This window comes from Mustelus asterias, chromosome 16, assembly GCF_964213995.1.
Source record: "Mustelus asterias chromosome 16, sMusAst1.hap1.1, whole genome shotgun sequence".
Taxonomy (NCBI): domain Eukaryota; kingdom Metazoa; phylum Chordata; class Chondrichthyes; order Carcharhiniformes; family Triakidae; genus Mustelus; species Mustelus asterias.
In genome coordinates this window covers 57168953-57185059 of record NC_135816.1, presented here as the reverse complement: position 1 = coordinate 57185059, position 16107 = coordinate 57168953, and the positions used below count along the sequence as shown (strand labels likewise).

Sequence of the window (16107 nt, the reverse complement as noted above, 5' to 3'; positions counted from 1 at the left end):
GCCTCCCAACAGTGGTGTTCCAATTGGTCACAAATTACAAATGCCTAAAGACTCACTGGAATTTTTCCTTGGACTTCCCACTGGGATCTAAAGGTACAGTCCCAGGCAACATTCCTCTACATCTTCTCTGTTGGGCACAATCTGTTTATAACATTGGGCAGCTGCTTTAATGGTTGTTCTGCTTGCGCATGCTCAAGGAAATGTTGGTTGTGCACAACCTGCATTTCACTGTGCAGTAACATTGTGGACCGCAATTGTGTAGCTAGTCTTAGAGAGAACATTCATTTGCTGTTCCGAATGATCTGATTTCAATCACGGCAGTACTGAGAGTGTACAGGTTAGCTCCCAGATCAGGGGTAAAATAAATGTCAGTTTTCCAGTTCCTGATTTCTTATCTATAGATCTCCCACTGACAAATGGATAAATGAACAAAAGAGAATAAGGCAAGAATCAGTTATGATGCTGCCGCCTACAACTCCTAAACTATAGTTGAAAGACCTGTTGACATTCACTGTCTGGGTTCAGCCATGAAAAATGGCCAATTGAACAGGGTATCAGATAGCTGATAGGGCTTATACCTGAGGAAGAGTCAGCAATTAACTTCCAGTGATGAGGAAATCCATCACTTCTATGCATGCAAACAGGAACAGTTCAAAGGAGGAAAAACAAGTCCCAGGAGGACAGTACACCACAAAGTCTTGAGATAATTTGGTGGCAAATATGTTGTCATTAATATGGAACCAGGTACAAGAATCACAGCTTGTTTCTCTTTCTGAAAACGATTGAGTATTTTGTTTTTTTGTTATATACCTGCAGACTCATCTAGTCTAGTAACGTCAGACATATTCCAGATATCTTTTTCTCCCCCCCTCCCTCTTTCCACTTGCTCTTTTCCCTCTCCACCCTTCCTCATTAAAAAGTGGAAGACTGTTCAGTTACAAAGTACTTAAACCACATTCAAATGGTGATAAATGGAATGGCTCAATTACATGGTCCGCTTCAAAGAGGCTGTTACCTTGAAAACGACTACTCCACTTACCGTATTGCCTAGTCCCATCATTGCATCAGTTCTTTAGATTTATAGTTACATTATAGTATTGTTGGACACATGGCTGCTGCTGGCTGCAGCACTGTAATGTAAATCAACTATGCAACTTTTTTCAATGAATCAACAAATGGATGAAAGAAAGAACTTGTATTTATATAGCAGATATCTTCAGAAAGATCCCAAAAGCACTGAGTTGTGTTGAAGTGCATTGATACTGTGTAGGCAAGCCGCAGCCAATTTACACAAAGTAACGTCCTGGATTTGTGATCTGATTGAAAGAATAGAGTATGCCAGAGTCAATGCATCAGCCCACAGCTCTACAAATGGATATTTATAGTTCTCCCGATGACCTTTGACTAAGTATTGCCTAATATAGCTCCAAGTAACACAGACCAAAGGCTCCAGGTTCAATTCCTGGACTGTGCTAAACTTATTTATGCCAACAGATGAGCTGCCACAGGGACTTCAGAACCCATAAAGAAAAAAGAAACAAAATTCAGAGATTCTATTCCTAAATAAAATCCAATGACCTTTACTGGAACTGAGCTGGTGTGTATATTACCTGAAGACAGCATGAGCTTCAGCTGTGCCCTCCCTCCTCCAAATTTAAACCATTCAGTAAAATCTCATTGAAAAAATGCCTACTTGAGAATATTGCAAGCAGGCAGTGAATTTCTGTGGAACTATATCGCAGCAAGGAGTAAAGGGAAAAAAAACCTCAAACGCAACAACAAAAAAATTGTAAATCTGTCAGGTTAACACTTCTTGTGGCAGTAACCTAGATTTGCAGAACTGGTCTTTACCTTTTGCACCTGGAACAATTGGACTGCCATACTTTGCACCAAAGCTCAGAATGCCAGAGATTAAGTACATAATAATAAATGTATAATGATCTTTCCAAGATAGGATTTTGTTTTGAAGCAAAACCCTCCTGTGCCTAATGTACTGATACTAATGGGTAACTTATATGCTACACAACATAAGGATACATCTAACAAGTTCAATCCCTAGCCTAAAGACTTTCCCACATATCTGAGCCCAACACTTCAGTGGCATATGGAGGGAATGCTGCACTGACAGGGGTGCTCCTCTTTTAGATGAGACATTGAATAGTGCCATGGGATCTGGGAAGAAAGAAAGCGAGAGAGTTCTCCCCAGTGGCCTGACTAACATTTATTCAAACCAAAATAAATTTGGTAATTTTACATTGCTGCTTTTGGTATTTTGCTGTGTGCAAAATGACTGCCACATCTTGCAACATAGGAATAGGAGTCGGCTATTTAGTAGACCCTCAAAAGTTTGACATTTAAAGAGATCATGGATGATTTATGATCCAACTCCATGTTCTCCACCTGTGTCCCATCTTTAACAATTTTGGCTAAAATGACCATCAACCTTAGTTTTAAAATTGGTTAATGATCGGACATCAATTGCCATTCGCAGAATCTTTTCAATGATGAAGTACTTCCCAACTGCATCACTGAAAGGTCTTGCTTTAATTTTTTGATTATGCCCCACAGTTCTAAGCTCATCTTTCCAAATTCAACCTTCCAAATTCCAGAAAATACACAATGTACACAGTGTGCTTTTTTATCCAGAGGATACATCCTTTGTTTGTTAAATTCCACCTTATAATTTTATCTTTGGAGCCCAAGTAGCATACCGGTAAACTTTCTTCAAGCTCGCTATACTTCCCAAGTGTGGGGCTTAGAACTACTCAGTGCTCCAGGTGTGGTCTAACTGAGGCTTTATATAGCTGAAGCATGACCTCAATCGCCTTGCAGCCTATCCTCCAGATACAAGGGCCAATAGCCTTTTGAATCATTTTCCGTACTAGTTCCTGACAATTTAAGAATCTACGTGCACAGACCTCCACTGTTTCTAGTTTTTCACCATTAAGAAAGTACTCTGTTCTATCTTTTTTATGGTCCAAAGTGACTGTCCTAATTTGCCTACATCGAAATCAATTTGCCAATTGTGCCCCATCACCGATCAATCAATATCTCATTATATAAGAGCAACTACACTTCAAAACTACTTAATTGGCAGAAGCATCTGGGACATCTTGAAATCATGAATAGTCCCAAATTAATGTAAATTATTTCATTCTTACATAGATTCATGCAAAAATGGCTAGACCAAAATAACTTCTAACAGTAATTCCAATCAGTGTTTAGGACCAAGAGTGACAAATCATAAACCAGTGAGTTAAGACACTGTTTTAAGATGGTCTCTGCAATTATAACTTTCCACTTTCTTAGGAAGACTAATCTCTCCGTAAATTACATTTGCCATCTGTCTACCCATTTCAGCAGCCTAAGACCTCCTGAAGTCTGCAACCATGTTCACTATTTACTACACTGGCAAACGTCAAAATTATAGTCTAGGTCAATAAGAAAAGCAATCGCATTAGTACCAATTCCTGGGAGACCTCACTGACTTCTCCCATGTCAGTGAATGTTGTTCACCATTACTCTCTGCCTCTTATACTCATAGCCAATTACCTGCGCAAGTTACAACCCTCTTTTAATCTCAGTATTCCTGGGTGTTTTTTTGTCTTGACTAAATGATCAAACACTAAATAAACATTTAAAACATTTGATAAAATTTTTAATTTGAATTGAAAAGCTGCTCAGACAGTACAGGAACGCAAGTCACACATTCTGCATTTTGATTTCAAGTTCCAGCTTATAAATACAATGCACAGACTGAAATTAGTTCACACATAACAGGGCTAACCTCTCAGTTAACTTATTTAAACTGTGCAAGTCTCAGGTCAGCAGTACCCTTTAAACACCCAGCGCAGACAACATTCTTGTGCACAGGATATGTTATGTTGCTCATTTCACACATGCACAAACTGGTTCCAACAGATTATCCTCTGTGATACTGACACTGACATCACAATGAAAACAATAATCATCCATATACATATCATTATGTTGGACCATACAAGGTATTGTGCTACCATCAGCCTCAGTACAGTACCATTAATAATCCCAATATACTGGCAGCAATTATGCAATGCCCACTTCTGGTCTTAAAATCCAGTCCACACACCTGCATGCTGTCAGTGGCTGCAAGATCAATGTAGCACATGTGCCAAGAGGGGAAGAATAGTAAAACAGCTCTAAATGGTCTTAAACAGGGTAGTGGGAGTTGCTACAATTTTACAAATATAACAATTCAAAAGCAAACACTGAGATGCTACGGTATAATTAATTGTCATCAGGATCATGTGCTGGACGTGAATGAATCAGACTCACATTCATAAAGCATCTTTCATAACCTCGGGCCTCCCAAAGCATTTTACAGCCAATGAAGTACTTTTGAAGTGTAATCACTCATACTAGGATAAGCGGTAGCCAATTTATGCACAGGGAGGTCTAACAAACAGCAAGGAGATTATGACTATGGCAATGATCTTGTTTGAGACCAGTAACATGTTTAAGAAATCTGAGATCCTAGTTATTTACCGAGAGAAGCCGCAATATTCCACGGTCTAAACAAAATACTTTTTTCTACACAAGAGTCAAACAAAGCAAACACTAAATCCTATTTTGGGTAATCCCTTTACTAAAAAACCCAGAATTACCATTAAATTAAACATTAACTAACAGGTAAATTGGAGTCAATTATTAACTATCAATTAAGCATTAAATGGCACATACAACTATGGCTTGGTAATCACTCAGCTTATATGGTGTCAATCTCAGTCACAAAGTTCTTCAAAACTGCCTTCCTCGCAAAATTTAAGTTCCTCTTCTAGGATTTGACCTGATCCTCAGCCCATAGCAGCACACAGCCAAGCCGAGTTCCAAGGGTATTGTTTTCATCAAAAATGGCACATGTCTGCAATGTTATCTCCAACTCTCATAAACAGCTGCAGCACACTGCACCACTGGAATCATCTACCACTGAGCTCTCTGTAACCTTTTATATGATTTCAACCAGGTTCAGTTTCTCCAGAGGTTTTGATTTCCAGTCTCAGTTTTAACCCTAGTTTCCTTTCTCAGATTCTCTCTTTCCTTTCACTTTTCAATTGGGATTTGTCTCAAAACATACAAGCTTTGCCCGTAGATTCAATCAGACCACTTAATCTATTTTACTGGCATGAAAGAAACATTGGCCATGAAAGCAAGAGAACGCCTCAACTTTTTAAGTCATGTTGGGTGAAGAATAATCGTTGGCCAGGATAGAGGAAAAATCTCCAGCTTACTTTCAAATTATTGCCAAGGAATCTTTTATGTTCACCCAAGAGGGCACACAGGGCCTTAATTTAATAATTATCCAATGGACGCCACCTCCAAAATATAAAAGGATTTCTACTCCTGCTCACTGTTAAATGATCCCTGCTGCTTGGCTGTTACACTCCCTGAAGTTAAACTGCCCAAGTGTTTGGGTTCACACATCAAGAAAGACCATTCAGGTACGATACAGGCACCAGTTATCACCCTTGTTTCTACAAGTCACCCAGGCTCAGCTGACATAGCAGGTTAATGACTACAGTAAAGAGTTGCCTTTGGACATCTTTGAAAGTTCTATGAATACTTCACTTACAAGTGTTCTGCAAAGCTTTGAAGAATCAAGCGTATTCCACTTCTTTATGTACTATCAAGCAGATAATTGTTGCAGTAACAGGTAAGGTTGCGTAAGCTTTTATTATAATTACTATGTTGCTCCTAAGGAACAGAACATGCTTTAAAGGTGTAAATGAACTTCCATCAATGTTCTATTCTTTCTCACAATCAATCAATAATAAGTAGACCACAGTGAGACTCGACAGCCAATACTAACCAAGATCAATTGCCAATTCCTCCACCCCTAACATTCCTTGATCCCCAGAGGACTTTCAGCTAATAACCAAGATGCTGATTTCAAAGGGATCACTGTCAACTGATGGACCAAATAGTCTAGAAATACCCAGCTAATAATGAGCAGGCTCATAAATCTTATCTGCATGGCATGCATTTATAAGCAGATGTAAAAAATCTTGGAAATATTTACAGTTTCAACAAGGTCTCTGGGCACAGGTGTTATGAAAAAAGCAACTGATCAGATTGCAACTGATCAGATTCCACCTGCAAGGCTGAAATCTCAGACAGCAAATTTGGTGAGCAAGACAGAACTCTATATTTCAAATTCATAGAATCTACAGTGCAGGAGGAGGCCTTTTGGTCCATCAAGCCTGCACCAACAACAATCCCACCCACGTCCTATCCCCATAACCCCACATATTTACCCTCCTAGTCCCCCTGACACTAAGGAGCAATTTATCATGGCCAATCAACCTAACCCGCATGTCTTTGGAGTGTGGGAGGAAACCAGAGCACCCGGAGGAAACCCACGCAGGCACTGAGAGAACATGCAAACTCCACACAGAGTGGCCTGAGGCCAGAATCGAACCCAAGTCCCTGGCGCTATGAGGCAGCAGTGCTGACCACTTTGCCACCATGCCACATTGACATTCCAAGGAAAGACAGGGAGGTCTGATAAGGCAGGGGAGGGGGTAATGCTCAAATTTCCAAGTGTAAGGAATAATAACTCTCCACTAATTTAGTGTACTGCTTGAGCCATGCTAATCAATGGGCTTTAACCACTGGTCAGTGCCAAGTGAGCTGTCCTTAGCCACAGCATCAAATGGCACAACGCAAATCGTTTCAAGTCAGACATGGTGGTGAAACTAGAAAAGGAATGGGGGAGGAAATTATGTTCCCCCTTGCTACCTATAACAACAATTTATATTTATTTACTTTATTTTATGTAATAATATTCCATTGAACTTCACAAGCATTAAAAAACTAAGTATGACACAGACACATGGGAAAATATTAAATCAGATGACCAAAGGCTTGGGCAAAGAGATAGGTTGCAAGACGTATCTTAAAAGAGGAAAATGAGGTAGAGAGGTGGAAAGTGAGGTAGGGAGGGAATTTCAGAGCTTTAGGATCTAGGCAACTGAAGCACAGTCACCCATGTTGAGCAATTACATTCGTGGATGCTCAAGAGGCCAGAATTAGAAAAGTGCAGATATTTCAGGCAGTTATAGGGCTGGAGGGGATTACAAAGAGAGGGAGAGAAGGAGGGGGAGGGTTTTGAAAACAGAGGGGAGAATTTTAGAACTTCCGACAACTCAGATCACACAATTCTTGGATATTGCACCACACTTCCTCCCCCAACTTAGAATAGCAACAATGTGCCAAATGAACAGCACAGGCAGGAAGAACATCTTAAAGGGGCATTGCTTTAGGTAGATTTAGTTCCATATGCAACCCGTGCCATCGCAGTTGCTGGGGTGAAGTTAATGATCCTCCCTGAAAGAATCACTTTCAGCAAAAGCTGTTAACCAAAGATTGCTACTGTAAAATAATGCTTCTATTCATTAAATTTACCACAATAAGAGAAGATATGCTGATGATCAGATACTGAAATTTTCACTTTTGAGGCATAACTTTGCAGGGTTTCATAAGTGGTACGACAACTGATTAGCAACAAGTATGAACACAGGTGGACTACAACATTGCAATCCTATTTTCCAGCCCACATTTATTGCTCGCGAGTCAAAAATTTAAACCTGGGTGTGTATGCTTCAGCAAAATTATCCTGTTAAAGATTTTTTTTTAAAGATCACTTCCCAATTTAAACACAAGCAGAAACTAATAGCCTACTGCAGTTCTTAGGTAAACTTTTGCTTTTATTCAGTGGAAAAAAAACTTTAAAACTTTAACTTTAAATAACATCTATAAATTCTGAGCAGCTTAAACAAAAAAGACAATCATGAAGAACAAAATGAGGCTATTATTGTATTCCAAATATTTCTGTACTCTGACAACAGAAAATCACAAGAACAGAAACAGTAATAACTGTTTCCATAGTGCTCCTCCATTTGCCCCTCCCACTTCGCAGTCTTACCCTTGCTATTCTTGACAACTGATAAAAGGCTGAAGGTCACTGAAAGAAAACTTGCTTAATTAAGAGATTTAAAGTAAAAACAGGAAATGCTAGGAGCATACTGCCAGTCACACAATAATTGGAGTAAGAATAGGCAAGATCATGTTTCATAGAAACTAGGAGGAGACCATTTGGCCCTTCGAGCCTGCTCCATCATTCATTTTGATCATGGCTGATCATCGAATTCAATACCCTGATCCCCCCCCCCCCCCATCCCTTGATCCCTTTAACTTCGAGAGCTATATCTAATTTCTAAAGATGTTTTGGCCATAACTACTTTGTGATAATGAATTCCACAGATTCAGCACCCTCTGGGTGAAGAAATTTCTCCTCACCTCAGTTCTAAAAGGTTTATCCCTTATCCTCAAACTATGACCCCTAGTTCTGGACTCCACCATCATTGAGAACATTCTTTCTGAATCTAATCTTGTTAAAATTCTATAAGTTTCTATGAGATCCCCTCTCACTCTTCTAAACTCCACTGTATATAATCCTAACCACCTGTCATTCCAGGAACCAGCCTGGCAAACCTTCGCTGTACTCCCTCTGTAGCAAGGACATCCTTCCGCAGATAAGGACACCAAAACTGCACACAATACTCCAAGTGTGGCCTCACGAACGCCCTATACATTGCAGCAAAACATCCCTATCCTCAAATCCTCTCGTTATGAATGCCAACATACCATTTGCCTTCTTTACTGCCTACTGTACCTACGTGCTTACTTTCAACGACTGATGCACAAGGATTCCAAGATCTCACTGAGTATCTACCTCTTAATTTACACCCATTCAAGTAATAATCTGTCTTCCTATTATTGCTACCAAAGTGGATAACCTTACATTTATCCACATTATGCTGCATCTGCCGTGCATATGCCCACACTCTGTCTGGGCCCTGGCAATGGCCTTCAACCCAGAAGCAATACAGTAAAGAAATGTGTGATTTCTTTAGTCTGTGGAATTTGCAATTGTTTTTAAGAATGTTTAAAAGGGCCTTTTAAAAGTTTGCATCAATTATAAAGGGATCAATTCTTGAAGAAATAATGCTGATCCATGTGATCTAGCAACCCTTGAGCTGAAAGCCCTACCAACAGGAAGTTAAGAAAGAACCCTGACACAAAGGAGAGCTATAAGCAGAGGAATGGAGGGCGAAGGTGATCAGAGCACAGATGCAGACTCAAAGAGAATTCAGAGACAGCAAGAGGAACAGAGAATTCTTGAGAGAGGAAGCAAATCACACTGAGGGAGAAGTTAGTTTTTCTGTTTGGTGGAAAAGGAGGCAGGAAGTTTTTGGAAAGATATGCAAATAACTCAGAGGTGCTAAAGAGCTGGGTGTTTTCACAGAAGTGGCCATAATATGAACAGGGGCATTGTGTTGGTTGGAAAGGAACTTCAGAAAGCTATACAAACAATACTGCCATGGCCAAAGGGAGATAGGGTTTGTAGAAATGTTTTGCTGATAATTGTACCCATGAAACTCAAAGCTGTTGTCAGATAGGAGTCCTGATCTACCCTGCAGAATAAAGAACAGCACATTGTGGAAATGTATAGCTAGATAGTGCTGCATTTGTGCAGGGAGTGATGTGGGTGCTTGCAGATGTGCAAAATGTATCTTTGAAGTGAAATTTAACTTATTTGAAGTATAATTTTCTTGTGAGTTCATGTGCAATTTGTATCGATTCTGATTCATGTTAAAGTAAACACGATAAAAAGTGGAATCCTGTTGGTAATTTCTTCATTTGAGGATCGCTCAGAAAATTAGTTTTTTTTTATTTATTGTTTTCCCACAGGGATGGAATAGTTTTTTCAGGGTTTATGATAGCTTATCCAGTAATCTGCTAAGGCAGACCAGGAAAGGCCCCAGGTTCAATTCCCAGTTTGTGCTGTAAGTACCAGATGGAACTTGCATTTATATATCATGCTTTTCACAACATCAGGATGTCCTGAAATATTTTGTGGGAACATTTCAATGAAGTGCAATCGTTATTATACTACAGAGAAATATGACAGCCACTTTGTGCACAGCAAAGACTCACAAACAACAATGAGACAAATAACCAGAACACCTGTGAGTAACATTGGCTGAGGGATAATTGTTGTGATTTGGAGATGCCGGCGTTGGACTGGGGTAAACACAATAAGAAGTCTCACAAACATATAAAGACACAAACTCATTTATATGCCCTGTTTGTGAACTGAAATCCCACTCACCTGACGAAGGAGCAGCGCTCCGAAAGCTTGTGGCTTTTGCTACCAAATAAACCTGTTGGACTTTAACCTGGTGTTGTGAGACTTCTTACTGGATAATTGTTGGCCAGGGAAGCAGGGGAATTTTCCTGCTTATCCAAAGAGTGTCATTGGATCTTAAATATCCAACTAAGGGGCCTTAATTTATCATCTCTTTCAAAAGATAGTTCCTCCTACAGTTCAGTATAGTACTGTGCCGTATGGAGTCCACATTACTGCCAAAGTTTTGGAGAGTGGCTTGAACCACAGCCTTTTAACTCCAATGCAATTGTACCAGAGGAAAGGCTGACACCCTAAGCAGGAACTGCAAAGAACTGCAAAGTTTGCTCATGACACCACGCATACAATAGTGAGTACAGGAAAGAGATAGAGAATCTGGTGAACTGGTGCAACGACAATAATCTCTCCCTCAATGTCAACAAAACGAAGGAGATAGTCATCGACTTCAGGAAGCATAGTGGAGGGCATGCCCGTCTACGTCAATGGGGACGAAGTAGAAATTGTTGGGAGCTTCGAGTTTTTAGGTGTCCAGATCACCAACACCCTGTCCTGGTCCCTCCATGTCGACACTATAGTCAAGAAACCCCACCAATGCCTCTACTTTCTCAGAAGACTAAGGAAATTTGGTATCTCCACTACAACTCTCACCAACCTTCACATATGCACCGTAGAAACCATTCTTTCTGGTTGTATCACAGCGTGGTACGGCTCCTGCTCTGCCCAAGACCGCAATAAATTACAAAGGGTCGTGAACGAAGCCCAGTCTATCACTCAAACCAGCCTCCCATCCATTGATACCGTCTACACTTCCCGCTGCCTCAGAAAAGCAGCCAGCATAATCAAGGACCCCATGCACCCTGGACAAACTCTCTTCCACCATCTTCCATCAGGAAAAAGATACAAAAGTCTGAGGATACATACCAACCGACTCAAAAACAGCTTCTTCCCTGTTGCCATCAGACTTTTGAATGGACATACCTCACATTAAGTTGATCTTTCTCTACACCCTAGCTATGACTGTGGCACTTCATTCTGCACACTCTCCTTTCCTTCCCTGTGTACAGTATGCTTTGTCGGTATAGTGCGCAAGAAACAATACTTTTCACTGTATACTAATGCATGTGACAATAATAAATCAAATCAAAGAACTTCAATGGCACTGGGTTAGGAAAACCTGGTCCATGTTCCAACTTGTATGGGCACTGGGAACGAGCAGATTCAATCGCAGTTATGTGGCCCTGATGCCATCAGACCTTGACACTATACTGTATGGTTACATTTATATAGAATAGTGTGCAAGTTCCAAGTGCACAACTAGAAGCTCTGGACTGATATCCAGAATAAGATCATGAATTCAAGAGGGGAGGGAGGGGAACAGATAGTATGATCAAATTACCTCTGTTTAAAAAATTGTTGATCACAATTTTAATCATATGGGCTGTTAAAAAAATTTTCAGCAAAGACCAACATGCTACACCATTTAACATTAATCGCAGCACAAATATTGTTTCAAAGGACTGCAATGGCATCTTACAATAATAATCACAAATAATCAATGCAGGCACAACGTATTTTCACAAATTGCATGAAGGAATTCAGTTATAAAGTAGGTTTGTTGCTGATGTGAATCGATTTAAAGATTTCAAACCCTGAAGTCAGGATCTAAGCTAACCCCAAAGTGTAAATTCACTTAAATATCAAATCTGGTTTATGAAGTGTTCAAAGGGTCATCTGACCTTGAAGTGTTTAAAGTAAAGATCCTTCCTTCTGCATTCTCTAAACATTTAAGTTTCTAACTTCTAGGAGAAAGCACTGCCCATCTGCATATTCAAGTCCGTTCAAAACTTTCTACTAAACACAGCAGTTATAGTTTCCAGCCATTCAGAAATCGAGATACATATACAAAAACTGCAGCTATTGGTCTCAGAGTAGTAGCTACAGCACAAATACATTCCAGTGTTAAGTGCTTCACATCAAATTTTATATATTTGTTCAAGAAGCAAAGCCACAAAAGAACGTAGTTACTTCCACCTGAAAAGTATGACCCCAATACTGAAATAAGGATTTGGGTGGAACAGGAGTGGCACGGTGGTCAGCACTGCTGCTTCACAGTTCGATTCCCGGTCACTGCCTGTGTGGAATTTGCACGTTCTCCTTGTGTCTGCGTGGGTTTCCTCTCAGTCGAAAGACATGCTGGTTAGGTGCATTGGCCATGCTAAATTCTCCCTGTGTACCCAAACAGGTGCTGGAGTGTGGCGACTAGGGGATTTTCACAGTAACTTCATTGCAGTGTGAATACAAGCCTACGTGTGACTATTAAATAAACTTTACTTTTACTTTAATCACACAGCAAAGTAAAACCATTGAAAAACAATGCAACAGTGCTATACAAAACCCAAGATTTTACTGAACAGGGTAAAATTGAACATAGTAAGGATATAAAAATCAATCCTCAATTACTTTCTGGACACTATTTAAATGTTTACTTGTCTTCAATGTCATCAGGATGACATACGTGTTTTGTCAAACATTCCTTTTTAAATAGGTTAAAATTCAAATATGCATAAATAGGAAATGGACAGTAATTGTTGCTCTATTTGCACTTTCAGACATAAGGCATTTGCAACTTTATAAACAGATCATAAAAACAACAAAACCTGACAATCATTTCCAAATTATACTTACTAGTCAAGCAGCACAATTTAAACTTACTGACTAAATATACTTACTAGCTAGGAGGAGGCAGGAAAGGGCAATGACGTACAGCTGTTTCGCTGCAACATCATAGTGGTCCATGAAGAGATCTAGTAGGTAAACAGCAAGGTGGCGTGCTGTAGGGCAGAGCTGGTAGCGATTGCTCAGGATGGCGAGGAGGTCAGCAAAATAGCGGCGCAAGCCAATCTGTGGTGAATGAGCCTTGTAGACAGGCAGTTTCAGTTCCTATGCACACAATGCAAAAGAGCAGGGTAAAGAAAGGGCAGCATCAAGTGTGTGTCTTTACAGAAAGAATACCTAGAAAGCTCTCGCTTGCCACCTGCTAGTACGGTCTGGCTGCTTAGCAACAAACACACTTTTTAAAAAAACTACACAGAACAGTTGTTGGAATAGGATTTACGCCAAGAAGAAAAAAATGCAAAAGTACAGTCTGTCATAGGGAGCTGTGTAGTTGCGGTAAGAAATCTCATAATAAAAACAATGTACAAAGCCCAAGCACAGTACCAGGCCATGCTTCAGTAAGCTGCAGGCTTTTCAAAGCCCGTGTCAAATGGCATATTTTTTCACGGAGTGAACAGCTGCATGCTGAGCTTGGTGAAGCCAGAACTTTGATACTTACAGGTGATCCTTATTATGGCAAATAAAAAGCCACATTTCAGACAGCAATCAAACTGGTTCGAATCTCACAACTCAAGTTTACCTAACAGGATGTTTAAAAAAAAAAATCGAGCTTGCCATTTGACCTCCTCCCAATTGTTTTCCAGAACCTTTTCAATTTCCGTCACCCATTTAGACCTCCTGGTGGGATAAGAAAGAATCCCAAAACTTATTCACTGTTTTAACATCTCGACCTGGTTTATTTTTCGCATGATGTGTTCAAAAACCAAACAGGAATCTTAAAAATGCCCAGCAACATGACATTTCTCACATGGCAGAGAAAAACTGTGATTTGAGAATAAAATGCCATTGTTGCATTTTATTCATGTTAGAAGGTGGTTCACCACCACCTTCTCAAGGGCAATTAGTGATAGGTAATAAATACTGGCCTAGCCAGCTATACCCACATCCCATGAAAGAATAAAAGTATGAGACACACAAAAAAGGGACGATCGAAACCTCATTTGACTAATGCAATAGATTTTGTTTTTAAATTACTGAAATCAGTTATAGTCACAGTTTTACAGCATTTTAAAAAGAGGCCCTTTGGCCCATCGTGTCTGTCGGCAATCAAGCACCTATCTATTCTAATCCCATTTTCCAGTAGTCCGTATCCTTGTATGCTATGGCATTTCAAGTATTCATCCAAATGCTCCTTAAATGTTGTGAGAGTTATGCCTTAGTCCAATCACTTGTTAAAGGCTCTAAATCAAAGTTTCAAAATGTCAAGGTTTCACCCAATTGGTGTTTCAACAATTTAAACATTGGAAGTCCTGTTTACAATCTGGTAAATTACTACAAGGTCTTTAGGAACTAGGCTAGAGAAGTGAAGGACAATTTTGTACAGCTTTGATTTGGATATTTTTTTCATGTTTTAGATAAAAAGTTTCAAAGCAGGAAATTATTTGAAAGCTTATCGTTCAACGCTGTGTCATTTCCAAAGCCAGGTATTTCACTTGTTAATCCCAAAACAAGTCAACCCCAAGTTTAATCATTTGCTGCAGCTGCATTATAAAAACAGATATTTAGCAATGGACATAAAACTTAGACCAACTATTCACAGCAGCATGATCCATAAACAACGTGCGTCAGTAACCTATTCAGTTATGAAACAAAACCTATACTTTAATCTGCAGTAATTCTGTGAATTTCTAATAAACTGTGACACTTAATTTTGAAAGCTAAGAATGGAGGGCCATTAAATAGAAAGGAAATGCACCATAGCCATACAAACTTCTAATTACTATAGGAAATCATTGTATCCTGGGAACAGTTTGATACAACTACTAACATCTGCAAAATAAGACGTAGCAACTTCCTACCAACAGGGTAGAACTGTTCAAAATATAAAAAACTTTTTGGTCAAGAGACAATTACACATAACGAATACTCAGTGAATCACTTCCTTTGCTGATTGTCCAGCATAATGTGCTACTTGTAAGGCAACTAAATTCTGGGGTTGAAGCAACTCCAAGGGAGCTGTACAAACATCACCTCAGATTATTTAAATTTAATTTCAGTTAGGAAATGAGGGGGTTAACACAGAAATTGAGTCCTAAATCGCATTACCCAAGAACCCAGGTGGCTTCACTAAGTGATCACATTGTCCTTGGATCAGTGAAATAAGAAAAAGCCGATAAACACCACAAAAATTAAACAATTGAGAGAAGAATCAGGAAGGTAGCAAAAGGTTTTGTTTCAATAGTGGCTGTTAAGCTAAAAATTGCTTCATTTTCAGGGATGCAGTTTACAATACATTTAACCTTCAAGTTAAAACAAGTTATTTACTTCCAATAACAGTTTTCTAGACTGTTTTCTTGTGTTTAGAATCAAGTTTTGTAAATTATTCATTCCAACATTAATCAAAGGCAAGTTTCTGAGAATCCAAATGAAACACAAGTTCTCAGTTTAAAAAGCCAGCAAACAATATTATGACATCAAATAGTTGTTGGGTACTGCATCACCATTTTGCACTCATTTCACATTCTGAAAGGCCCCATTATGAACATTAAATTACATACAGATTTACAATTAAGTCAAATATTCTACATTCATCAGTCTTCAAAACTGCTCTTACTTCAAAAACTAACGTATTTTAAGAAACAATTCTCACATTTGATTTCCTCGGCACCAAAACAAAGTAGAAATATCGATTGCGGATATTGCACTGGGAAACAAGTTAGAAATGACATTGAAATAAGGGGAAGGCCCTCATCTTAACGTGCCAGTTACAATTAAAGCAATAAGAATGATTGACAGGGGGAGGGGGGGAAACTATTGAGTTTTTATTTATACAGAGAATATTTCACAGAAAGGTAGTGTTTAATTCAACCAACAAACCACTCCATCTCCCACCAAGTTTAGAAACTTTTAATGGCACCAAAACAAATGAAGCGGCAACTCAAGCAGAAGAGCAATAGCTGAGGGTTTGGAGGGGAAGAGGACACTGGAGCAGGGGTGGGGAGCGGACTGGGACTGGACAGTTGGGG

General features: G+C 39.4%; 1 protein-coding gene across 2 annotated transcripts in view; it reads right to left on the bottom strand.

Moving 5' to 3' along the window:
• Positions 1 to 16107, bottom strand: part of ccnjl (cyclin J-like) — a 120774-nt gene that overhangs the window by 98313 nt on the left and 6354 nt on the right. For both annotated transcript variants that reach the window (XM_078231164.1, XM_078231166.1), the window contains exon 2: positions 12976 to 13186. In XM_078231164.1, coding sequence (XP_078087290.1) covers positions 12976 to 13186 — 211 coding nt within the window. The remainder of the gene's footprint in view (positions 1 to 12975; positions 13187 to 16107) is intronic.